Here is a 26144-nt window from a genome sequence, read left to right as displayed (position 1 = left end):
TGTTCCAATAAGTATATTTATTATGTTGTGTTTATTCTGGGGCAAGGTACAAAAGCCACGATTTGAGTTACCCGGTAAATAGCTGTGAGAAGGCACAAGCTAATTAGCTCCCTTACCCAAATGGCTCACTGTGGCATTTTGACTAGTGCTTGCTAAAAGTTTCTTGGCGGTGTGAAACTCCTGAGCCATGCTCAGGAGTGCATAGATTTGCCAGTATGAGCTATAATTAAATCTTTAAGAAAAATCCATGTCAAGCAGTTTATTAATGTCTAGTTAGCACTTTTATTTGAAAGAGGTCAAAACAACAAGTAACTTTCAAAAAGCCAAAAATGGATGAGCCACTAGGCACCCAAGCCAACTTGTTATTTACATAAGAGATACAGGTTGCAGCTTGATTAAAATATAAAAAAAGAATAGCAGCTTTACATGGTAGAAGGACAACATTTAAAACACAAAAGTATTTACATGGCATGTTCTAGCAAGTGTAATCTAAGCAGTCACAGGCATCATGTTCTTGAAGACGATGGTCTTGGGGTTGATGCCCACGCTCTTAGTGGTGTTGTGCGTTTTGTAGATGCCCAGGAGACGGTCGGCAATCTCAAACATGTTGTTCCTCAGAGAGATGATAATGAACTGAGCATTCTTGGTTTGTTCCTGGACAGAGAATCAAGGAGAGAGAGAAAAAAAAAAAGTATAATTTTAGTATAATTTGATCCACCATGCTAAAGTACGTGCCCACTGCAGTGCATCCAGCTTTGTGAGCCTCCCAGTGGTGCCATGGCAATGGTCCAAAGGTTCATTAGTCCGAATTTGTTAAGAATACTATGCCTAACTCTAACCCTAACCTTAACCTCAGTAACCCTAACTAAATTCGGACTAATGAACCTTCGGACTTATGGGCAGTCCTCCTCCCGGTGGGAGCTCACTGGCAGGTGAGCAGTAGGATACAGCAAAAGTGACAAAACACAAAAGTGTGGGCAGTCTATTTGAGAGTTGCGCACCACCTCCGTTCATTTCATGGGGCTAGTTCTTCTACATACACATCTATTGGTGAATAGTGACAGCGAGGGCTGAACCTCAAGTTTCTAGGGGTCGAGTCTAGGGGAAATAGTGACATTTCGAGTTAGATGAAACACTGGACTGGCGCAGTTTCTGACCCCGCTTTGGCAGAACTCTCTAACAAGGCTCTGTGTGTGGGGAGGATGTATTGGCATATAACAAATACAATGGCGAACAATAGTAATTGCTAGTGCTCAGTGTGAAAGGCCCTTTAACTCATTCTGTGCCGATCCCGAACTAGTTCGGCTTTATTTCAATCCAGTACAATTTTTTTTTTATTAATTCACTTACCCCGAGCTGCTTGTAGAGTCGTGGGTGGTCCTGGCTCGCTAGCCGCTAGCCAGCTAGCCATTCTACTCTGTCCGACGATATATTCCATTAAAAATGGTTTAAAATACATTTTTGAGCTCCCCAATGTTCACCCAATGTTCGGCGCCGCTTCCGATGAGTACACGAGTGTGCCGATCCCGAAGTAGTCCGGCTTTTTTTAATGAAATGAATAAAATGATAAGAGGCCTTCTGAAGCCTGGCCTGATTTTTCTAGCTACTAGCCGAAAGCTAGCAACCTCCCGGCCGGCCGTTATTTGCGAACGAAATCGCCAATCTCCGCCTAATCCAATGAAAGACCACATCTTTGAAGGCTTATAGAGCATCGCAGCGGAAGTGGGTGCCTGGGGTCACTTTCACTTTCACCATTCATTTTCGCCATAGACTTTTACAAAAATATTTATAACAATTATGTTAAGCCTCGAACCAAGCCATCCAGGATGGAGGTGAATCATGATCATACAACCTTTGATCCTATGTGAAAACATATTTTAATATTACATTATTTGATATACTACATTTAATAACTACCCTTTGTTTGCGATTTTCAAAATGTTCTTTTCATAGAAAAAAAGGTTATATGGTCATGATTCACCTCCATCCTGGATGGCTTGGTTCGAGGCTTAACATAATTGTTATAAATGTTTTTGTAAAAGTCTATGGCGAAAATGAATGGTGAAAGTGAAAGTGACCCCAGGCAATCCACTTCCGCTGCGATGCTCTATATCTCTGGATTGTGTCTTTAGGGAAGCGGCGCGAGGTTTATTTACGGCGAAATCGCCCAAAAATGATCTTTTAGATGACAAAATGGGAATAGCCATTCTGTTAGCATTATCATCCGGGACATTTCCATGACGTGCATGAACGTGAGCACGTGAGGTCCTGGAAGGTGAGGTCCTGGAAGCTAAAGCGCTAGCCTATGAGAGATACCCTGGCATTCCTTGGCCCCTAGAGGGCGCTGGCACAGAATGAGTTTAAGGAGGGAGCCCAACGCCAAAGACTGATCCCAGTGTATTGCAGAACAGCGTCAATGATGACATCAAAATAAACAGAATGGGTTTGGGTTTAGCAAGCTTGACAGGTATGCAGACACTGCAGCAAGAAGCAGCAGCTTTATGAACATGTTGTGAAAGGCCAATGACTGCATGTCAAGTGACAGAGGCACACTTTGCCAGCTGTCCAGTAGGCGTGACCATCACGACCAGCCATAACTAATGCCATCTTCAGTAACGTTATGTTAAATGTTTTAGGCTAGATCAACTTTTATTATTTTAAATACTCACATAAATGTAAGAGGCTACGATGGAGACGTTCTTGAAATCCAGAGCAGCGTCTATCTCATCCATGAAGTAGAGTGGTGTTGGTTTGAAGTGGTGCAGTGCAAACACCAGTGCCAAGGAGCTGAGGGTCTTCTCTCCTCCAGACAGATTGAATATCTTCTTCCAGCTCTTCTTAGGAGGCCGCACACTGGACATTAAGGGGGTTGAGAAGGAAAAGAGGTAAGAAACATGGATTATATTTGTATTTTAATTGACTAACCAATAGGAGCAAGGTGAGCAGAAAAAGCATTTTGGTGGAACGCTTTTATCTGAAAAACATTAAATCTTTTGCTAAACCATACCTACTCCCTGTTAGTTAATCGTGCTATTATTTACACCAATAGGAGAGGGTAAGCTCAAAGCAAATTGAAAACCATCATAACTGATATAATAATGGATTATTCTAACCTGAACATGATGCCTTCAGAGAAGGGGTCCAGGCTGTCCACTAGCTCTAGCTCAGCATCGCCCCCAAGTGTCAACATCTGGTAGTTTTCCTTCAGCTTGTTGGTGATGATGTTGAATCCATTCATGAACTCGTTGAGGCGTTGCTTGCGCACATCCTCGAAGCTTTGCTTGAAGTTATCCCTCTCTGTGGTGATCTCATCCAGTTGGGCCACACGCTGCAGGTACAGCTCCTCCTGAGAGCACGACAGAGAGATGTGCTTAGCTAGAGCATCACTTAAAGGCCCAGTTAACAACCCATTTAGAACGGGTACACATTATTGTGTATCATTATTTTATGCTTTAACTATTGAAAAATAGCAGATATACAAGCTCACAGCGCGGCACCGAGTGCCGCGCTGCGAGCTTGTAGATCTGCTATTTTTGAAAAATCATGAAAATTAGAATTTTGACCCGATTCTATAAGTGTCTTTTGAATCCTAAGATTTTTTGAGAAACCCATGTTTCTATGTCAGCAATCTGGCTAGCCATCGTCAAAGAAAAGGTCCTTTTCACTTAAATGAAGCTCAGTTAGTCTGTTCTTGAGAGACTACTATGTCAGTGGTTCTCAAACCTTTTCATGTGAAGACAGACCCGCATCTCAAAATATTTAGTTCCAGGGACCCCCCAGAAGCAAAATTTGAGTTACAAACGTTCGCTTTGAAAATACATGTATTCAAAGATTTGCACACATTTTCACGACTTTTTCAAAAATAGCAGATCTACAAGCTCGCAGCGCGGCACTCGGTGCTGCGCTGTGAGCTTGTATATCTGCTATTTTTCACTGGTTAAAGCATTCAATAATTCTAGGCCTAATGATACAAACACAATAGCGTATCTAAGATTCATCTTGCATTTTATACTGCACTAACTGCCCTCTGGAGACAAATTAAGTTGAACTTGATGTGAATATAACCTATGTTAAAAAACTATACTGGAAAAGAGCCGTTAACATGCATCAACAATGAATGTTAATACTGGTTAAAGAATCTCATACTTAATTTAGCTTTAAATTTAATGTAGACATCATTCAAGGTAGTCAAACCCATCCCCTTGCCACTAAAAATAATTATGTTATAACAATGTTAAGCTGTTTCTCTTTGATTTCGCATCATGAAAGTGGAAGGAATACTTTTCCCACATGCATGGCACGTTTGGTGTCTCCCAAGCAAGGAAATACAATCTTATAAGATTCTTGTGAAACGGCATTTGGGAACCCCCTCCTACAGGCAGGATTAGAAAGGCAGGCACTGTGCGTACCTTTTTCTTGTACTCAGCAATGGCCCCCAGGTTAGGCTTCATCTGGGTACAGCGTGTCTCTAATAAGGAGATCTGGTTGGTAATGGTATTCGGATCTTTGATCGCTGCCAGTTCAGCAGGGGTGAGCACTGGAATGGTCTCAGCTGGCTGGCCGTCTATGGCATGGAGGGACAGTTTGGAGGCCTGAAAACACAGAAGAGGGCATTTAGTGGTGGACATTTTGTTTATGGTCCACCCAACTCATCACAGTTCCGTAATACACCTCTCTGTGTTTAAATGTTACACAACACTGCCCTGGAACAGAAAATAAGCCTGTCTGCCAAGGATATTACCTGTGACATGACAATCATGTCCATAAAGACAACCCCCTTTGTGTCAACTCAAAATATTGTGTTATTAATTAGACAATTTCATTAGATAGATGCAAAGCAAGGTACTTGCAACCACAGTTACTGTGTAGTACTTTATTTGACCACTTAACCAAACGTATTTGTCAAAAGGTTTGTGACATTTACTCCGCTCTGGATAAGATTGTCTGCTAAATGCCTGATTTGTATATTATGTTCCAGAAGAGGTTTTCTTGGCTTAAAGCAGTAATTCACACGCAGAAATAGAAAACACACGTCTTTTTGCCAGTGTTTAATCCTGTTGTTGGACTCGTTGATGCTGGTGTCAATCTGCTCGATGCTGAGGCGGACGTTGATAGACTCCTCTTTCAGGGCGTGCTCCTGCTGCTGCAGGGCCTTGATCTCCTTCATGGCAGCCTGGACCTCTTTGACCACGTTGAGCATCTCTGCCTAGAGGACAACAAAACATTACACACCAGGTTTCCCCAGACGAGGCAATACGATTGGCCAACTGGATTTAGTCATCTCTATAAATATTACTGTATGTGAAGTTTGGACATAGCAGCTAAATTTGCCCATGGAAAAAGGCTTTCTTTCAGCAGATCATTACAAGACAGGCTAGAAAGGCAGTTTGTGTTCACGTGTGGCTTCTTTTTTCCCTACCCCAAGATCTAAGGATTAGTTCAAGTTGGTATGGTTGGTCCACTTGCTTGAACAGTCAACATTTCATTAAAGAGACTGATTGTTTTACAGGTATTGGTCAAACAATATTCACCTGACTAAACGACCAGTGTGTTATGTGTAATAATTAGGGTTAAACAGGGCGTAGTCCTACCTCCGCCTCCTGGTAGGACTCGATGATTTCTCCTGCCTCCTTCTCCAGTTTGCCAAGCTGCTCAGTCAGCTCAGAAAATGATTTCTCATTTTCTTCCAGCTCCGCTTGCACACGACTCAGCCCCTCCTCACACTTTTTCAGGTTGCTGAAGGAACCGTGAAAAGCAGAAATTAGAGAAGTGGTTCCCAAGCGTTTTAGCTTTTTATTTATTTGCAACCCATGAAATGGATCCTCCCGACCCATTGTTTGGGGAAACACTGCAATAGAGGATAAAGCCATGTTGCCAGCTGGTATGTGATGTCAAAGTCAGTCTTTACAGTATAAATTATATATCACAGTATCTAAAAACAAGCAGTTGACCCAAAGTGCTTTTTTGATCGAAGATGACCAACAACATGAATGATATACATATACTCTATCCATAATCAACAAAAGCAAGTTTGTACAATCAAGGAAAAATATAAGTTGTGGTGATGTGTCTCAATGCTTATAATATAGCCAATTTAAAGCATTTGATTTCCTTGTAGCAGAACTGTTCTAAATGAAAAAGAAACTACCTCAGTTTGCCATGTGTGGGTATTTCACATTTTTTTAAAGCTACAAGTGTCTTATCTGCTCACCGTCCAGCAGTCTTTATGGCCACCTGGGCCTTGGTGATGGCAGAGGAGTTGTCATCCAGCTCCTTGTTGACCTTGTCCAGCTTGTCCTGCTGTGCCTTCAGCTTGTGACTGTTGATCTCCACAATCAGGTTGTGGAGTCGTTTCACCTCAGCCTCCACCTTCCCCGCCTTGCTAGAAGCTGCATCAAACTCTGGGAGAGCGAGGTGCAATACAAATAAATGATCAGTGAATACACTAAATAGTGATAAAAGTAGAACATAAGGAACAGAAACAGGAATTATTTAAAAAAGCAAAGCATTATTTTAACTCAATTGTTGGATAATCTAAAAAGTCAGGCACCAAACACCCCAGTAAATGATAGTACTACCAAATATATCCAGCTCAGCCAACTATCCAGTGATACACTTCAAAAACAAGAGTGCATTTTAAAGTTTGTCTCAAGCCAGTTAACTTTAGCATTACATTTAGTTTGGCATTTCAAGGCTCAACCATTATATGCACACCTGTTTGGTTTCCAGTATTTTGCCTGGCAGATATAAAATATCTACCAGTAAATATACAGTGTATTTGGTACCGATGTAATATGGCCTGTTGCAACTCAGTAGACAGTGTTTATATCAACATTCCAATTGACTAGTTAATTCTATGGTGTTACAGGTGTCTTAGCATGGTGGTTTGAGGGTGATGGAGTTACACTGTGTGTTCAGTGGTCCCTACCCTTTTTATAAGCCTCCAGGCTCTTCTCCATCTGTTTCTGCTTGGCCTTGTCCGGGGCAGCAGCCAGCACATTGGCCTCTAGCTCCTTGATTTGAGGCCTTAACTGGGCTTCCTGCTCAGCCAGACTCTGTAGGTAAGATGGGTGGAGAGGACGGCACACACGTCACACAAGGTGCCAAAATATCACAGGTCCTTTGAGCTGAGATTTTCCATACTCTCAGAATGAGAGTTAAATAGTAGACCGTTTCATCTGAATGCTTGAGTTACTAGGAGACAGGCCAAGACCTTGGGGACAAATCTGGTCGTCTGTTGTTCAGTTATTGTTATTCTGTAGTTAGCACATGATAAGTATATTTGCCATGACCAACCTGTTTAACATAATGTTTGCCAATCATGGAAGAAAGAAATTCCTCCCAGTATCATATCTTTCTCACTACAGTAGAAAGACAGACATTATAACTACCGGTAAATAGCCAAACTAACAACTGCTCTAGTTCAGGCTGCTTCTTATTTGATTGGTATCCATGAAACTGAACATAAGTAAATGTGGATTGGAACATTTACTGTTGTCAGTTGGAAATAGGGCTGTCACGATTATGACATTTTACATGACGATTAATTGTCACTCAAATAATTGCGATTAACAATTGAATTGTTTTTGTCGTTGACAATCAAATTTCTTTTTGGCTTTTAGATTTTGAAGCGGCACAAGGTAGATATGACACATAACATAAACTACACAAAGACATTACTGACATATTTGCCAACTTTAGAATATTGATAGTGGAAATAGCCGATCTACAAGCTCACAACGCGTCTCGATGCAAGCTTGTAGATCGTCTATTTCCACTATTTTTTACTTAACAGCCCTAGTTGGAAACTGTCTATGAGTGCAAATGTCATACGGTCATGCTGTTGGTGTATTTCTCCAGGGTGTTCTTCATCTCTCTGAGCTGAGGACGCAGGCGCTGGACGCTCTCTTCCAGCTGCAGCTTCTTCTCCTGGCAGCCCTGGAGCTGTGTCTGCTTCTCCTTCAGCTGGCTCTCCATGCGGTCAAGCTACCAAAAGAAAAAAACACACACACACAAAGTTATGCATCTTTTAAATTACTAGCTCCCAGAGGCAATTATCACATACTGGAAGAGAAATTATGTGTTTGTCAGACCTGCCAACCTTGGGAAAATGTTTTGAGTACACATGCGCGTTTGCGCCTGTGCCGCGAATTTTGCCGTTTCCCCGAAAGAAACACGCACAGCGTATATTTTGGGGGGGTCCCATGCGCCTTTTTGGGTGTGATGTTAAAGAAATTTCACACCAGAAATGTAGCACATTGCATGTCTTGACTTACACTAATAATGGAGGCAAGCTGTTATAATATATACTAACTGCACTTGCTCAGAGTTAGCTCAATAGACTAGCAAAACAGTCCATCACCAGTGACTTTATGAATGAACATACATCAATATAATCATGTTATTCAAATTGCAAAATAGCTTTACATTGTCAGGTAGGCTATTTACCTGTAAATATTTACCTGAGTCTTTGTTAAACATTGTTAATTGAGCAGCCTAAATAAAACCACATTTTTGTGCATGATTTGCATGAAGTTGAAAGTATTCAACTCATGTAGGTTTCTATTCCATTCATTTATTGATATATAGGCCTACATTGTGTATAGACCAAATACAGTCTAGTCTGTATATTCATTCATATAGGCTACAGGCTACTCATTGTTAATAGACCATTAATGTCTTCATATATTCACAGGTGATAAATAACTCGTTCACCTTTAATGTTTTTGACAATACACATAGTCCTAATTCATTCATTCATACTCATTTAGAGTCAGAGATGAACAGAGAGAACAGGCAGCCCAGTATTTTATTTTCATTATTTTGGATCTTGACTCTAAAGCCCAATCATGGTCAATATATGCTTCAGTTAATTGTACTACGACCTGGGTCACAAGTTTTGACATTTTCCGACTTGTTGCTCGCGTGCAACACCGTTGTATGACGAAGTATAACACAGGCTTCATACTCAACAAGCTGTCACGGAGGCGACCGCAGTTTAATAGTGTAATATTATTGATTCACTTGATTAAAACCGCGGTCGCGTCGCGGAGAGGAGCGACAACATAACACCCATTTCATTCTCACCATCGTGGCTGCTATGACATGTGAATTCACCTCAGAGGAGGGTTTTAAAAGTTTATCTTAATATATTAGCTGTTAGACTACTACTCGTTGCACGGCAGCATTGTGGGGGCGAATAGTCGCTGTGCAACTGCTAGGGCTGTCACGATATGACATTTTACATGACGATTAATTGTCATTCAAATAATTGGCGATTGACGATTTAATTGTGTTTTTGTCGTTGATAATTACATTTCTGTTTGGCTTTTAGGCTTTGAAGTTGCATATGGCAGATATGATACATAACCTAAACACACAAATACATTACTGACATATTTGACGACTTATTACTTAAAAAATAACATTGATAGTGGAAATAGCTGATCTACAAGCTCACAACGCGCCGCAACGCATTGTGAGCTTGTAGATCTGCTATTTCCACTATTTCTGACATTTTTCAACATTCACGATTATGACGATTACGACAAAATAATTGCGATAATGTCAAATAATCACGATTAGACGATTATGTAATAATTGTGACAGCCCTAGCAACAGCATCGACTCCGACGACTCGCACACCACGGCCATTCACCGTTTATCTTCTTTATAAATTAATCTGATTAATATTGCCGTTATGTACAATCCGAGCGGCGATAACTGGTGCCTGGGAGGAACTACACGGCAGGGAGCAAAAATGTTTCGCCTCAATAGTGTGCTGCAGAATGTGTTATGTTATACCACGGCGTACCTGCGTAAAGACACCTAAAAATGCGTGCTTTGTACGCAAAATGCGTGCAGGTTGGCAGGTCTGGTTTGTATAGGCGTACTATATGTGTTTATTGGCTCACCTCCCCCTGGGAGACCTCAGTATTGATGGAGGAGCCCATCCTTCCTTTCATGGCTCGTCCTCCTCCAGTCATGGTACCTGTGAGACAAAATCAGAGGAGGGATGGATTAAAGCCAAAGCAACTCTCACAAATGAAAATCTATTTCACAAATCACAGATTAGGACGGACTAACAGTGTTAAAGAAGGCCCCCACACTGGCACTGTGTTTCTTAAAGAGTTAACACAATATATGTATAATTGTATTTAAGTATCATTCTAAACCTGTGGTCTTGCTGCCATGTTCTTGCTGCTTGGTTGGTGGCATTGGCTATTAGAACAAGGAGGGTTCCCAGTTCTAATCTGGGCTGGCAGGCTCTCCCAGAGTTAGTGTCGAAGAGTCCTTGAGCAAGACCCTGAACCCCTAGTTGTTCCCGGCGCTATACAAATGCTCCATTTACCATTTTGGTGAAAAATCACTGAAATCAGTCGTGTGACTGAGAACTTTTAATCCATGCAGAAAAGAAAAGTTGAGCAGAAGAGCCTGGGGAGTTAGGGATAGTGTAAGGAAAGGTTCTGAACTTCTGTCCACCCACCTGCCATCTCGATGATCTGTCCCTGGAGTGTGACCACTCTCCAGCGCTTGTCCTTCTGGAAGGCCATCCTCGTAGCCTGGTCCATGTCTGTGGCCACCAGCGTGTCTCTCAGGGCAAAGTAAAAGGCTGGGCGCATGCTCTCTTCCTTGACCCGCACCATGTCAAAGAGGCGGGGGGTGTTATCTGGTGTGGAAATGGGAGCCATGTTTCTCTCCCACACCTTCATCTGGGTGGGAAAAGGGAAGGATGTCTTTAGACGAAATGTCAAAAAGCAGGTGTTCCAGACAGGGCGCCCGCCCATGTGTACCTCAGACGTATGATGTTATGACTCCAAAAGTTAGACTGATTCGATCCCCATCGACTTCCATTATAAAATATATATTTTAAATGTTACTGGCAGTGTGCACTAGACATTTGGTGATCAGTCCAGTGATTTTAAATGTTACTGGCAGTGTGCACTAGACATTTGGTGATCAGTCCAGTGATTTGCGAGAATAGCTCTAGACAAAGACATTTATCCACCTCTTTCCGCGGGAATTTAAATGGGGATTTTTTTGCACCACACTTCCGGTTAACAGCAGACATACAAGCTCACGTCGCGTTGCAGATGCAACCGTTGTGAGCTTGTAGATCACACTCGGCTGCGGCGCCGGAAGCTCCGTGCAACTTCTGCGCAATGCACTATGGGATGTTGGAAAGTTGTGGATAAGACATTACAATGTTCCATCTACAGAAAAGTCCAAGTGATCTTACCTTGTCAAGGCCGATGAAGGTGGCAACACCGATGTTCTGTGCTTTGAGGAAGTTGACACATTTCTGAGCAGTGTCGATGGTGTCCACTAGAATGTTGTCCAGGGCTGCACAGCAGGACGATATGGCTACGTCGTATTTTTCATCTATAGCACCCAAGTCGCCCTGTAACCAAGTTAAGAGAAAAAAAGACGACAAAGAAGCCATTTAGTATTTCACTACTGTAAATTAAAATGCTTATTAGAAAGCTAAAAACGACCTGGAACGCATCTGTGTCGCGTTAGACTAGACCATTAAAAAATAGCAGATCTACAAGCTTATTTTCTTTGAGTCTTTGAATATTTTTGACCCGATTCTGTCTTCTAAATCCTTCTAGTTTTTGAAAAACATGTTTCTATGTCAGTGGTTCTCAAACATTTTCATGTCAAGGACCCCTAGAATATGTAATTTCATCTCGAAATATTATGCATCAGGGACCCCCCTCACGAGTCACGAAGCAAATATTCGGGTTACAAATTAAAAAAAAGATTGCAAACCACTCTGTGCCACGCTGTGAGCTTGTATATCTGCTATTTTTGAATAGTTAAAGCATAAAATAATGGTTAAAGTGGTTCCAGGTCTTTAGTGGGTTGAGTGGACAGCAAGAGGATCCTCACCAGTCTTCCAAATATGCCAGGGATGTTGCCACTCCTTTTCTGCTGCATGAGGGCATCGAGGACCTTGCCCCTGCTGCGGTTGAAAGACAGGGAACTCTTGGCTTCCTCCACTTTCTGCCTCATATCCCTCACTATCTGGCTGGTCTGGCTGTCTACCTGAGACAGCTGCGACAGCTCTGCCTCGTCCTAGAAAGAGGAACATGCCAATATGAGGAAGGGATTGTTAAATGAAAGACCTACAAACTGGCCAAGCGTTGCATCATCAAGAATCACCTTTATTCACCAAATTATCCGCAATGTACATATAATTGGTAACATGATGCAAAGACAAACACATTCAGGACAAACAGACTAGACTAATGGTGCAAAAAGGTCTGTTGATGAATGCAGACTAGGGATGGCCAACGGTTAACCGTGAAGAAATTGGTTACTGGTAAACTTAATGGTTAATGGTGACCGTTAATAAGTCGTTTTAAAATGCGCCAGAGCTGCTTGGAGCGATCGAGGACCGTCATCCGCTCCAATTCCGCTCCTGTTGGGGCCGCGAACCACATGCATGCGTGCGTGTACTGCGCCTCGCTGACAACGCTGAGACACACGGTTGATGACTGAGAGCAGAGCAGACTTGTGCTCCGAACACCCATCCACCCACCCACCCAAAGATGAAATAGCCTTTCTCCTAAGCATGAAGCAAAGATGGATTTCATTGCAAACCCCCAAAGGATCCATAATGCAATTTCAGGGTTTGTTACATCGAGACTAGTTCAGCCCATCCTCGACGCGGTCACCAAGTCTAATATCATCCATGCAACTCCGGCTCCGCCATACATTGACATAGAGGAGCTTGTTAGTCCCTAAAATGCTCCGATTGGATTTTCCAAAACATACCCCGTCACCCGTCGAATTGAACCCCGTTTTAAAGAGAAAAAAGAATAGCTTAAACACAACTTGCAAGTGTTACGTGGTGATGCGGTCATGCATCAACACGTTTTTAATGGGTAAAATAGCGCATTTTTGGAACACATTTCCTTAACGGTTATTTAACCGATAAGGCCTTATGGTTACCGGTTAAGAAAATGTCTCCATTTGGCCATCCCTAATGCAGAACCAAACATGAACCCCAGTCACTTTACCCTCTTGAGCTCTTCTTCGCACTGTGGTGTCTTGACTTGCAGGTCTTTAATGGCAGCGCGGCGCTCCCTCAGTGTGTCCGAGGTCTTCTGCAGTGTCTGCTTGGCCCCGTTGAGCTGCGTCAAGGCTATATTATGGCGGCTCAAATAGATGTCCAGCTCTGACTGAGCCAGATCTACGTGTGAACGGGTCTCATTGACCGCTTTGCTCAGCTCCAGCAGTTCTTTCTCCTTGGTCTGGGAGAAGGAGATGACAGGGTTGAAAGGGTTAGTGGCATTAAGTGCTCACCACACAGCGTTTGACAATGTGCAGGATGCAGACACACGCATACCTCTTTGTCCTGCTGCAGGCCGCTGGTCTCTTTTTTCAGGCTTTCCATCACCTCCTTCAACTTCTCTTCCTCTTTAACCTTCTTTGTCTCCAGCTCCTCCATGTGAGCTGTTGCCTCAGAGATGGTCTTTTCACTGGTTGCTGGCACATTGCGCACCTCCTCTAACTGGGGGGTTGGGTGCAGGAGGGAGACAGGAAGAGGTGTAGAAAAAAAAAGGGGTTTAAATTGTTTCCTAGTCTGGATCTGAGCAGCAACCACAACACCTGCGTAGCTCTCATATGTAAATCACATCATCATAATCATGCCTCTACACCCCAATCACAGCACGATAAAATGAAGACATAAGGGAGACAAGAGGGGGAAAATAAATGAATCAAGCACGTTTGGTGTCAGTTACAGTCAAATGTTGCTAGACTTAAAAAAACAGGCCAAAGAACACAACTGTAATCAACTATAAACACACAGTCAGGACTGAGCGAGTCCTGGTTAAGACTGGCACACAGTCTGCAGCTTGGCAAGGCAGAGATGAGACTAGGAGTGGTGTGTATGTAGCCCATGTTTCACAGGGTTAACTGCGGGTGAAAAGTGAATATGGCTGCCGGGAGTGTTACACAAGCCAGGCCATAGTTGACTACCACACAGCAGAACACTGCTCCCCAGAGGTCTGCACTGCCTTTGCCCAGCTCCCCCCACTAACCAAGGTACTGCCAAAGCACAACCACTGGGGCCGCAGCAGCTAGGGTTTAGAGCAGGGAAAGAGGGAGACTCTTAACTGTAGGTATGTGTGTGGGTGTGAGGCATGTAAGTGAGGCAGAGAAGAGAACCTTAGACCAGGACAGAACGAGCTGGTGAAACAGTGAGTGCCACAAAGGTGGGGAAGCAAGTCAAGCAGGCAGGGCTAAGTTCTTGCTACAACTTGGCTTGCCAGTAGCTTCACAGCCCCCTAGTGGCCAGTCAGAGGACAGACAAAAGCTTACACCAATTCTGTGATTATTAACCTACATTTATTTACAAAGGATTAGGTATGGTCTGTCATTTGGTCCATAATTATTTTACCGTCTATGTAGGGTAGGTATAGAGATAACAACGCTAATGAAAATAGCCAGTCTTGTCATTTAAGCGCAATACTGGTAAAGATTAACCCACCCCAGAGGGGTCCCCAAATTATTTTGGGGGGTCCCCAGATGATTAGCTTAATGTGAAACATTGTTTTCTCACACAACAGTAAACAGACCAACATAAAGTTGTATAGAGGGTATCTGCACATTTCTAAAGTGACAATTGAAGGACTTTGTAACACCTCTTTTTACGGATTATATAGTTTTTTTTTCTAGATAGATATTCATTTACATTTGTTATATTGCTGTTGATGTACTGACACTTAATCTTGTTTATTATTGTGATGTTTATTTGCTTATTGTAAGTCGCTTTTGGATTAAAAGCTTTGGATTAAAAGCTAAATGCCTAAACTGTAAACTGTAAACCTCTAAAATGACAAATTAAACATTGGCCAAATTGTTATGTCAAATATTATAGGCAGAAATTGTGAAAATAGCCGATCTACATGCTCACAACGCCTCGCAACGCGAGGCGTTGTGACGGCTATTTTCACAATAGAACCGTGTTATACACAATGCAATGCCTAAAGTATTAGTGCTCGTAGGTTGGGGGGTCCCCAGTTAAAATACGATTATTTTGGGGGTCCCCGGTTAAAATATGATTATTTTGGGGGTCGCGGCCTGAAAAGGTTGAGAACCACTGTAGCAAAACATGGTGTCTTCCATTGGCTTTCAAATGACACAAGCTGCCTCTGTAAGTGATACACTAGCAGCTATCAAACCAAATAACCAAGGAAAGAGGATGTCAAAACTGTTGGCTCTACAGGTGAGTCCGATCACAGTCTAGGTTTACTTATAGGAATCAATGTATTACTTATACAACAAATTAAATCACTGGTATAGAGGGGCTCTGTAAACCTTCAAGACAGAACAACTAATCTTGTGTCTCTACAGAGGTAAATTTGTATTTATACTGCCCATATTTCATTTTTGGCCAGGTGACAAAGTAAACAATAAAACTAAAATGACAAGAGCAGTGGTGCTTTTAGATTAGAGACACCTATTCATGATCTATGCTTCAAATCGGAAGAATGCGAAGAGTAGAGAGTATGGTATATATTACAAGTGAGCAGGACGATCATAGCTACTGCAGAGAACAGAAAAACACATACTAAGCCAGATTAAAATTACTGAACCGTGTGTAATTGTGGCACACACCACTTCTAACAGTTAATAACAACACACCTTCTCTGTATCCTTTTCCAGCTGCTTCTGCAGTTTCTTGGTCTTGCTCTTGGTGTGTTTGAGCTTCTCGCGAACTTCCACATCCTGCAGGTCCAGCTGCGTGAACTTCTCCTTTTGGGCCTCGATGTACTTGTTCAGCTTGTTCTGCTTGCTGGCAGAAGAACATCACAAACATGGGTCCCAACCAGCTCAAACCCAGGACGCTCAGATATCAGATAGCAAACCACATGAATAACACAAAGTATGGCTGGGCCATGACTTCAAATTATCAAGATTTCAAACTTTCGCCTCGATTACAGATCAATGAACTTTTTTAATACGAATTAAAATAAAAAAAGGAAAATAGCGCATCAGCTATTTAAACCATTTGTGTACGCCACCATTGTACAACAAAGTATAATTGAAGAGAAACCCGCACACTCTGCTCCAAATGACTGAATTTTAAAAAATTTAAAATTCAGTCATTTGGAGCAGAGTGTGCGGGTTTCTCTTCAATCTTGCTATTTTTCCACCCAGCACCTCATTAAGAGATGTGCGTATTTTTCTACTTTTGAACAACAAAGTATAATACAGTCAACTGTTTAAAAAATCTTCGGAGTCTGTTATTGGTCCTAAATATCGGTTCTTCTGATATATTTTAGATCAATTGCCCCAAAGTACATTCAAAGGTACTCTATGGTGGTTTAAGCTGCAAATGAGTGTGCTCCTTTAGATAAATGCATCTAACGAATTAGTGGCAAATGGCAAAGAAATGCAGAGGTCCATACAATTGGGGGGACAATTCTAACCCCCAGAATCAAAAATATGAATTACATACTTCTCCACATTTTTGAGCTCTTTGTTCTTTTGTTCCATCTCCTCAGCCATCTTTTCCGTTTTCTCAGTGAGTTCTTTGGTGTCCTCCAAGATCTTCTGCTTCTCCTCATCTTTGCTGACCACACGCTTCTGCAGGTCATGGCTAATGAGAGCGACACAGAAGATAAACAACTTTTATATATATTAAACAAACAAACGACCCCATCAAGCTAACCGACGATAATGTCAGACTAGTTATGACATTATGTGCCAACTCTGAATGTGGTCAAGAGTGTTATTAGTCAGTTGGCTGTAGCAACTAGATGAGTAGCGCTGTACTCACATGTAGTACTGACACAGCTGGCTCTTCTGTTTGAAGATGTCATTCTCCAGGGTGAGGAACTCCACCGCGTTGTTCTTCTCCCCTTCCAAAGCATTCTTCTCTTTCTCCACCAGTTTCACTCTGTTCAGCTGCAACAAAGCATACAGTAAATAAATAAATAAAAGTGTAAAACTAGCTCAGACAAAGGGGGGGTTAAATAACTGGTGGAGAACAGACATATGCCCTGAAGTTATACTGCGTTATCTACAAGAGCATGTTGATGGATTAGCATACCAAACCAACATCACTTACTACAGATATTGCACCTGATTATCACTGACAAAATGGTGGCATTTCTATAAGAACATAAATGTGATTCAAGCTAAATTACATAATAATACAGATGCTAACTTAAGCATGTTAACCATTACAAGTCAAAACTGTGTTTCTATGACAGTAAACAATTTCCTATACACTCACTGACAACCACTCACAAAATAGTATATAAAAAAGCAGTTAATCAGCTTGACCTCCGCATCGTGCTTACGCCATGTTTAAACATTTGTTATAAAGACCAATATTCACGCGCCATTAGTTCTAAAAATATCTCAACATCCTGTTCCAATTGGTCTCATGAAATTGCCGACTACAGTGCAGTTGTTTAAATATGTGTAAAAGTAACTGATGAACATTAATTTCCCTCCACAACCAATGTGCTGGATCAAATGATTCACTGGCTTGCATAGAGGAGCAGGTGTCCGACCAAGGCACAACTTACTCTGCAGATTTCACACAAAACTAGCCATATACATCATAAACCAGGGGTTTTCAACGTTTTCAGGACAAGGACCCTTTAGTTGAGCAAGGACCCCCACAACCTCAGAGATTCCATATAGTTTCATCATTTGACAGCACAATCAGTGTATTTTGGATTCATGTCAATTTGTTTTCAGATATTTAACCACTTGAACCATCAATACTTAATAAACTTGACCTTTCACTCTGTATTTAGTCTGCTCTTTTCCCCCTCTACACCAAAGCTCTTTGCCAAAAATAGCTGATCTACAAGCACACAACGCTGTTGTGAGCTTGTAGATCTGCTATTTTTGGCTAAAGTTCACAGAATATGGATATGGATAAATTATATAATATAAAAAAGGAGGATAAAAAAAGTTCTATCACTCAAAGATTTGGAGGACCTCCTGTAGTAACTCTAAGGACCCCCTGTTGAAGACCCATGTCATAAATACAACATTTGCTCCCCCCTCCCCAAGCCAGGAATTTACAGTCTTCCAAAACATAAACACATAAGTCACACTGGAAATAAAAAATAAAAAAATAGTTTCAGAACATGGGATGGACAGTTTAACAAAATATATGAGTATTTGTCACCTTCTCTCCCCTCTGCTCATTGAGCAGTTCAACTCGGCGACTCAGGATTCGGAGGGGCTCCTTCAGACGGCAGGATCCAATGATGTCTTCCATGTACTCCAGCATACCTTCATCATGTTCCGTCTGACCCTTAGGCTTCATCATGGCTATCTGCTCCACCTCACCCTGATGACAGACCCCACACACACACACACACACACACACACACACACACACACACACACACACACACACACACACACACACACACACACACACACACACACACACACACACAGTGTAATAATACAGGTGTTGGACAAATCACTGGTTCACTACAACTAGCAACATTGGCAATCAAAAATAAATACCAATTAAATTCCTCAGAATTCCTAAATCGTATTTTGTGCCAAAAAAGAAAAGAAAAAAAAAGAAAGAAAGACAAAATTGAGATGTGGACTATTTAGTTTAGTTCGTTGCATCCTCTCATAGCAATGCTAGTATATTTTTTAAGAGCAAATGGAGTGACAAGGTCAAACCAAAGCTTCACTTAAAGGAGTAGTTCACTCCCAAAATGACATTTTTTCCTATTGATTACTCATGCCATGGAGAGTAGAGTTCAATAATATTTTTTGGTTATTATCACATTCCTAAGACAAAGATTTGATTCGAGTAAATTTACCCCCATTGATTCCGGATGGGGACCCGTTTCGAAACGGGTCCCCATCCGGAACGAATGGGGGTACATTTATTGTTATCACATTTTTGTCTTGGAATGCGACAAAAAACTAAAAATATTATTGAACTCTAGTCTCCATGGCGTGACTAATCAATAGAAAAAAAGTCATTTTGGGGGTGAACTACTCCTTTAAGAATAAGATTGCTCTGTATAAAGAAATATGTTTATCAAACTTCAGTAATCCTTAAAGTTAAAGGAGAAAAAAAAAGGGGGGGAAATTACACTTTTATAATAAAACAAATATCATTTAAATCAAAATTAATCATATCTGTTAAAAACAACTTGGCCCTGTACAAAGCCTTTCTTAACAACCCTCCACCCATACAACACTTTCCAAAGTGAGTCAGTTACAACTACCCATAACTGAAACCATAATCAGATAACTTTGTATATGGAACATGTGAAGGGGGGGGGGGGGGGGGGGGAAGCTTTGACTGAAAAGCTGTAAATAAAAATAAAAATAAAAACAACTTAGTTACAATTTAGGTTTTGTATATTTTGTACAGTTACATACCTGCCATGAAAATAAAAAAATAAAAGCTTATTGCAAAAGGTGTTGTACGGTGTATTTTCATTTAAAGACACAGGTATGAATGGAATGCAAAAAATAAAAGCTGCATAAATGTGAAAACAAACCTAGATATGAATGCAAAAAAATAAAAGCTTCACATTTGATCTGTTTTAGAGGACACTAAATAGTTATATATTTGAAAAAGAAAGGAAAGAAATCAGCAAAGGAGAGTGTGTGTGTGTGTGTGTGTGTGTGTGTGTGTGTGTGTGTGTGTGTGTGTCATCCTGTGCTCTGACAATGCACAAAATTCCCCTTAGCCAGAGGCCTGTAAAAGTGACCTTGGAGAACAAGCTAAAGCCTCCTTCCTCAGTCATTGCTGCCATGTCAAACAGAGGGCTCAAAATCTCCTCACACCCAATGACACGCAGTGAGAATGGACAAACAAACACACATAATAAAAAAACAAAAATGTCAGGAAGGACACGTGTAATCAACAAACCAACCGCAAAACCACAGAGCAGGACAAAGGCTAACTTTCACCCGACACCCACAATAGACAATACAATTTTAATTTAGGGACACTGGTATTACACACTATAATCAAAGGTTTGGTCCTAAAAAATTATCTGTCATTTGATTCCATTTCAACTCATTCAAAAATCTCTAAAAACCTCAACATAATCAATAAAATGGCAGTTCATACAAATAATCCAATCAAATATATATATGTAATGTAACCATCAGCCGGTTAAACAGTTCAGATAACTTAAATGGAATTCTAAATTGGGAACATAAAAATTCAATAAAAGATACAGTGTGAGTGTACACTACTATACCACATCGTTTTGTACTCAAGAGGGGTAAGAGAAAGAGAGGGGGTAAAAAAGTAAACCAAAACTGAAGCCATGATAATGGAGTGTCTTATCCGGCCACACTGAAGCAGCACTGCCAATATTGGGGTTGGGGTCGTTTGTCACACGCCAATATTTACGTGCTGCTAAAGCGTGGCAGGTACATGGGAGAGGGAGGGGGAGGAGTGAGGTCCAACCTGTCCCCACTGGTGGGTCAATCCTGCCACCAAGCAACATCACTGGAAATTCTAGGTTTGCTGTTGAACCACAGCCAGCTTAGGTCCTTTTTGTTCGAAAAAAACCGCAACATTTTCCTTAAAATTCTAAAGCAGCAAATAATGGTTCGCACCTTTTCCAATATGTTTCAAACCATGATGCGCTGCTATAGCAGTCTAAGGGGCTGGCAGAGAGAGTATATCCATCCAGTCCAGTGCAACAGGTTATTCCCAGAGACAGGCAATGGCTTTGAGGAAATGGCTTTTCAAACTTTGGATAGGAACAGGATTGGGCTGAGAGTGCTGAGCAGCAGCAAAGCTTTGACAGAATGGGATGGTCACAGCAGGGATTGAAAACTATAATGAAATAATAATAATTCAAAGCGAAGTGAACAGGCGAGATGGGGAAGAAGTAATAATATGAAGGGAAAAAAATAAACAGCAGTTACCTGTAAGATCAGGAATCTGTTGTGATCCAGGTCAATACCATGACTCCGCAGCAGGAGCCCCACATCTTTGAAAGTGGTCTTCCTGCCATCGATATGGTAGGCAGAGGAATTGTCTTTGTGGGCAGTTCTAGAAACATAGAACTTGCTGTTGGGTATGACTTCGTAATCATCTCCTTCCTGGTGAGGGGGGAGGGCAGAATGCAGCTTAGGTCATGACAGTCTGGGGTTCGAATGATATAAAGAAAAAGAAAAACTATCAATATTGCAATAATTGGATAACCAACCAAGATCACTGATTGATATAGATACCACATCATTCAGTATGGTTGGTTACATTTATGAAATGAAACAAATTAGAAACAAAGATTGAATGACAAAACATAATTTATACATTACGTGCTTATTCCACTGTCTGTATTTCAAAGTACAGGTCTAAGAATTTACATAAAAGCATGTAAACTGTAGATAAATTCTCCAAAACATCCCATTAAATAATAAAACAAAACCATATTTTAACATAAACTAATGTCCACACAACTAAGGCCTTATGTTGACAACTTGGTTCACTTTAAATAGTTTGACTTAATCTGAAATAATTACTTTAACAGCATGACGATCTATAAAAATCACTTCACTCACACCTGTGTGGCAGATCAAGTATACAATCGTTTTTTTTTTTCTTTTTCTCTCTGTAGGGATTTTAGACTTTGGTCAGTTTACACAGTATTTGAGGTTTCAATGAAAAAAAAAAGTGTCATTTTAACCTCTTAATACAAATACCAGCTCACAATGTAAAATAAGTACACCATAACGAATCGTGAGCAGATAAACCCCCCCCCCCCCACCAAATAAATAAATAGATTACAGTATAAATTATAATAACTTTATGAGTCGACAATGATTATGTGTGGGTGTTCTTTTTGACTTTCACGCCTGTATTGAGTCTGTTTCAATCAGATTGAGAATATCAAGCCAAGTGCATCTACATTAAGCTGTGCGTATAGAAGAAACAATTAAAAAAAAATATATATATATATATATATTTAGAGGAAAATAGAAATATTTCAATTGTGAATGTATTTTTTTGTGAGAAGCAGATATATATGTGTGTGTGTGTGTGTGTGTGTGTGTGAAGCAGATGTGTGTGTGTGTGTGTGTGTGTGTGTGTGTGTGTGTGTGTGTGTGTGTGTGTGTGTGTGTGTGAGATATACCTTGTCAATAATCTTTTGAAAATGCACCTCCACAGTGCAGCTTTGCACATCTTTGTGTTCATCAGAGCTGTGAATCAGCACTGAGAGCTTTTTGGATCTAATCTTTTGAGCTCTGTATCCAAACACAAAGAGCATCGAATCTATCACATTGGACTTCCCACTGCCATTTGGACCAATGATGCAGGAAAATCTCTGGAGGGGTGGGGAGCAAATACAAAAAAATATTATTGTTTTTAGTATATAGAAGATACAAATATTTACGATACACAAACGAATTAATCAAAATTTCCCCAAAATCGTAAAAATAATTATAGTGCTTTAAGAGGGTGTTAGGTCTACAGAGTGAATGGGTGTATTTAAGGAAATAATTTTCATATATGTGTACAGTAAGGAGGAAAACCAATAAAAATTAGGAAGGGGAAGTTCAGTTAATGTCAGACTTAAGAAAAGACAAAAGTACATGTCTATGCCACCACTGGTTAAAAGCATACACATATTAAATCAAAATGGAGGAGTGTGACATCTTGATTCAGGGGAGGGGGGACACAAAACATCTTAGTTAAATAAAAGGCAGCATAACAATAACAACGTCTCACATTTTAACTGTACATGTCTTAGAGTTACCCTATAACTATAGTATATATGCAATATATTTGCACAAAAATTATATAAAAACATACCAAAAAAGACATTGTCAATGCCTGCAAATGAGGGTTAATAACTGATGGGAACAAAGCATTTTCTAAATATCAGCAGCACCCATTGCATGGTGTTTTGCCGTACCTTGTGGAAAGGCCCCAGGATCTTTTCGCCAGCATAGGATTTAAAGTTGCGATTAACTAAATGTGTTATCATCAGGCGAGGAGCGCCCGGTTCATTGGTCATTGCTGGGGGCGGGGGTGGGGGGATGCTACCGAGAATCTCTTCCAAACTGCGATTATCAACCGCTTCGCCTCCCTCCCCGGGAGACGGATCTGTGACACAAAAAAAAAAGTATAACTTTGTTGTATTCCTCTGTGCGATTCATTTCAGGTGGGGACAGTGGAGTATGGGGGAGGGGTGGAGGAGCAAAAACAAACAAACAAAACATAAGCTGTGCGCTGGTCACAGTGGGGGAACAGCGACTGACGAGAAAGTTGATTTACACCATTTCTTTTTAAATAAAAGCCATCCTAAAACTAAACGCAAAACACTGTTGACTGTTTACAATCGAGCACAAATCGATGACAAACGCTCCCCACCAAGAACGCTGATACATACTGTAGATGCGCTACATTCATTTTCGTCGATGATAAATAACCACAGGGCAAATTTCGATAATCTTTTGACATTTCAGCAATGTCCAAATCACAACTGCTCAAATTATTGCAATGCGACATTGTTATTATCACCTATAAACGATTGTACTCGAATCACACCGAGACAAAACGAGTCTAACATCTATTGTACTCACACAGGCATAAACAAGATATATAGTAGTCGATGTTTGTAAATAATTATTTCAACAAAACGCTCACTAAAACAAATTCTAAAGAAGACATGAAATGCAAATGCCTTTGCATATCTTAAGTTAAGTTGGTTTAAAAAAAGAAGGGGGGAAAAAAAGGTTTCGTTCCAAGTTAGCAAAAAGAGATCAAACGTCTTTTGAACACAGTATACAAAACCCCACTTCATTACCCAAAGAAATTACCTTGTTCGTTGAAAGGGATCGGGGCATAAGCACACTCGACGCCATCATAATCATTTCAGAAATTATAAGAGACATTTATTGATGACTGCACTCGGAAAAAACAAGCAATCAACCTACGTGTTGTGAATTAAGAAGAGAGAAAAAAAACTATCCAACTGTGCCAATTGGCCCCGACCAGTGCAGCCTTTCAATCAACGCCACGCATCGCCATTGAGGAACACAACTTATTTAGATCCACTACAGTTCTTTGTTACTTGCCAGATGTGGGCGACGCGTCCTCCTGTCCATTGGACTTGGTTTTGGTTTTTTTAGGGGGCACAGGCACATCATCCAGCTCGTCTTCGGAGTCATCCCGAGGCTGCGACCCCTTCCCTCTGTGCTTGGCGGAGGCGGTTGAGCTCTTTGCCGTCTTAGATGGCATGATCTGAAGTCTGAAGACATCATTGGCGAAGAAAAAAAAAGAGAGGCATATCCATGAGTGGTTTTTGCGCCTGTCAATCTTACAACTCCCAACTTTTTGAAGGTCACACACAAAGTAGCCACCCGTTACGCCGGCTCCGATCACCACCATTTAGTAAGATATGCACATCATCCATGTGAATTTTGGTGTGAAGAGAGTACAAAGGCACTCCGATTTAAACAAGGCAGCGAGCTTTACTTGCGGTCTTTATCCTTTTAGTTGACCTTGTATCAGTGAGCTGTACTGTCCTGTACCATCCATTTCCTATGCAAACTTCTCATAAAGTATTCAAACAAACCTTAGGTTCTAACAATAAAACGTACTGATCAAAATAACAGGGAAGGTCCCCAAACTCTCCAAGAGGTTCACGACCTGACTGAAAGTGAATTGCATTAAATAATAACATAAAGATGGAGCAGTAATGGGTCAAGAAGCACAGCCACGTGATCATTATTATGAAATATATTATTTGATTTCATACAAACAGCAGTATAAAGACGAATAGGCATCTGTGACTTGGAGATATTTTAGAAGGTCACTTTTAGTTGCAAAGTTAGTCTGGGCAAACGTAGCCGACGTGATTTAAATAACGTTGAGGGGCAAATTAAAATGTCATTTCCGTGGATCTTATAAAGTATTAACCGTGGCTTAGATGGGCGGTTTGAGTATAAGTACGAGGTTTCTATGCGTAATATTAGACTGGCCTGAACGTAACTGTGTGTGTGTGTGTGTGTGTGTGAGTGTGAGTGTGAGTGTGTGTGTGTGTGTGTGAGTGAGTGAGTGAGTGAGAGAGAGAGAGAGAGAGAGAGAGTGTAGTGAAAATAGCAAATCTACAAGCGCTGCAGTCATTAGTGAAAATAGTGACAAAAGCTCAGTAGTGGAAAAAAGTAGTGAAAATAGAAGATCTACAAGCTCAGTAGTGAAAAAAGCTCAGTACTAAAAATAGCAGATCTACAAGCTCACAGCGCGTCGCTTTGTGTGTGTGTGTGTGTGTGTGTGTGGAGGAGGAGGAGGGGGGCAACGTCAGACGGGGAGCTGAGAGAAGCTAGCTTACATAACTAGGACGTCAGATTAGCTAGCCAACGTGCAATAACACAGCAACTGTTAACTGTGGTGGTAACTGACGAGCGTTGCAACGCTAGCGTGTAAACCTGATAGATCTGTGCGATCCGCGTTAAACTGCTTCCATCTGTAACTCACACACCGTACTCCACTGATGCTGCTAGCTGTGGCAACAGGGCTAATAAGGCTAATAAAAGGCTACGCAACAACTACAAAGTCATCCGATAAAACACTGGGACAGTCTCTACTAACGTTTCCCCACTTCGAAAAGACGGTGAAACTAATCGGAAGTCGGTCGAAAGCGGGACAAGTATTTTTATTTTTTTTATTATGTCAAACTAATCACCGTGACTGAAAGTTTAGACCCTCCGTAATGTTAAAACAAAACGCACAAATGCTGTTGCTTTCGATCGACTAAAATTAGAATCCCTTGTAAAGGAAAAAATAGTGATGGATCGCAGGAGAGATGGTTCCATTCGTTAGAAGCCAGTGAAGTCAGAACGATAAGCAGAATGTATGAGCTATATTAAAGCAACGCAACGAAGCCCCCTGTCTCCGCATCCGTTAAAAATACTGATTTCCCGACTGATTTAGTGATTTGGCGTCACGCGCAGCCCGCAATAAGCATTAAGTCTCACCTATATCGTGTTTTAAAAACAAAAGAAGTCGTCGTCGTAATCCAATCTTTGATTAAAAAAAGAAATAATCCACAAACTTCAGTCCACGGTCATTTCAAACGCCTCTCGACTTGAAAAATCCTGACTTGTAAATGGCGCCTAAACTGTAGCCGTCGAACCACATCTCGCGTGGC

The 26144-nt window shown here is 41.1% G+C and overlaps 1 protein-coding gene across 2 annotated transcripts; it reads right to left on the bottom strand.

The window, feature by feature from the left end:
• Window positions 1-343: 343 nt before the first annotated feature.
• Window positions 344-26087, bottom strand: smc4 (structural maintenance of chromosomes 4). 2 transcript variants are annotated; one of them, XM_080731583.1, is made up of 24 exons: window positions 25972-26087; window positions 24070-24242; window positions 22905-23095; window positions 22122-22313; window positions 20911-21087; window positions 18167-18331; window positions 16796-16923; window positions 16475-16615; window positions 15658-15808; window positions 13355-13519; window positions 13026-13259; window positions 11893-12078; window positions 11240-11401; window positions 10487-10712; window positions 9915-9991; window positions 7834-7986; window positions 6929-7055; window positions 6212-6401; window positions 5592-5736; window positions 5033-5206; window positions 4410-4592; window positions 3114-3346; window positions 2670-2853; window positions 344-654 (listed from the first exon to the last, which is right to left on the bottom strand). In XM_080731583.1, exons 2-24 carry the CDS (start codon window positions 24230-24232, stop codon window positions 490-492), a joined length of 3912 nt encoding a protein of 1303 aa, XP_080587709.1. In that variant the 5' UTR covers window positions 24233-24242; window positions 25972-26087; the 3' UTR covers window positions 344-489. The 2 variants fall into 2 exon arrangements, with proteins under 2 accessions (XP_080587709.1, XP_080587710.1); XM_080731584.1 differs by lacking the exons at window positions 24070-24242; window positions 25972-26087 and adding an exon at window positions 23812-24002.
• Window positions 26088-26144: the final 57 nt, after the last annotated feature.

Source organism: Nannobrachium achirus (genome assembly GCF_963921795.1).
Source record: "Nannobrachium achirus genome assembly, chromosome: 8".
Lineage (NCBI taxonomy): Eukaryota > Metazoa > Chordata > Actinopteri > Myctophiformes > Myctophidae > Nannobrachium > Nannobrachium achirus.
The sequence above is the reverse complement of the archived record's forward strand: the minus strand, read 5'-3'. Positions and strand labels throughout refer to the sequence as shown.

Coding starts and splice junctions, on each gene's coding strand:
- smc4 (XM_080731583.1), bottom strand. CDS start 24,232: ATGCCATCTAAGACGGCAAAGAGCTCAACCGCCTCCGCCAAGCACAGA. Junction 16,924..18,166: donor ATGAGCAGAGGGGAGAGAAG/GTGACAAATACT, acceptor GCTTTGTTGCAG/CTGAACAGAGTGAAACTGGT. Junction 13,260..13,354: donor GCCTGCAGCAGGACAAAGAG/GTATGCGTGTGT, acceptor TCCTTCTCCCAG/ACCAAGGAGAAAGAACTGCT.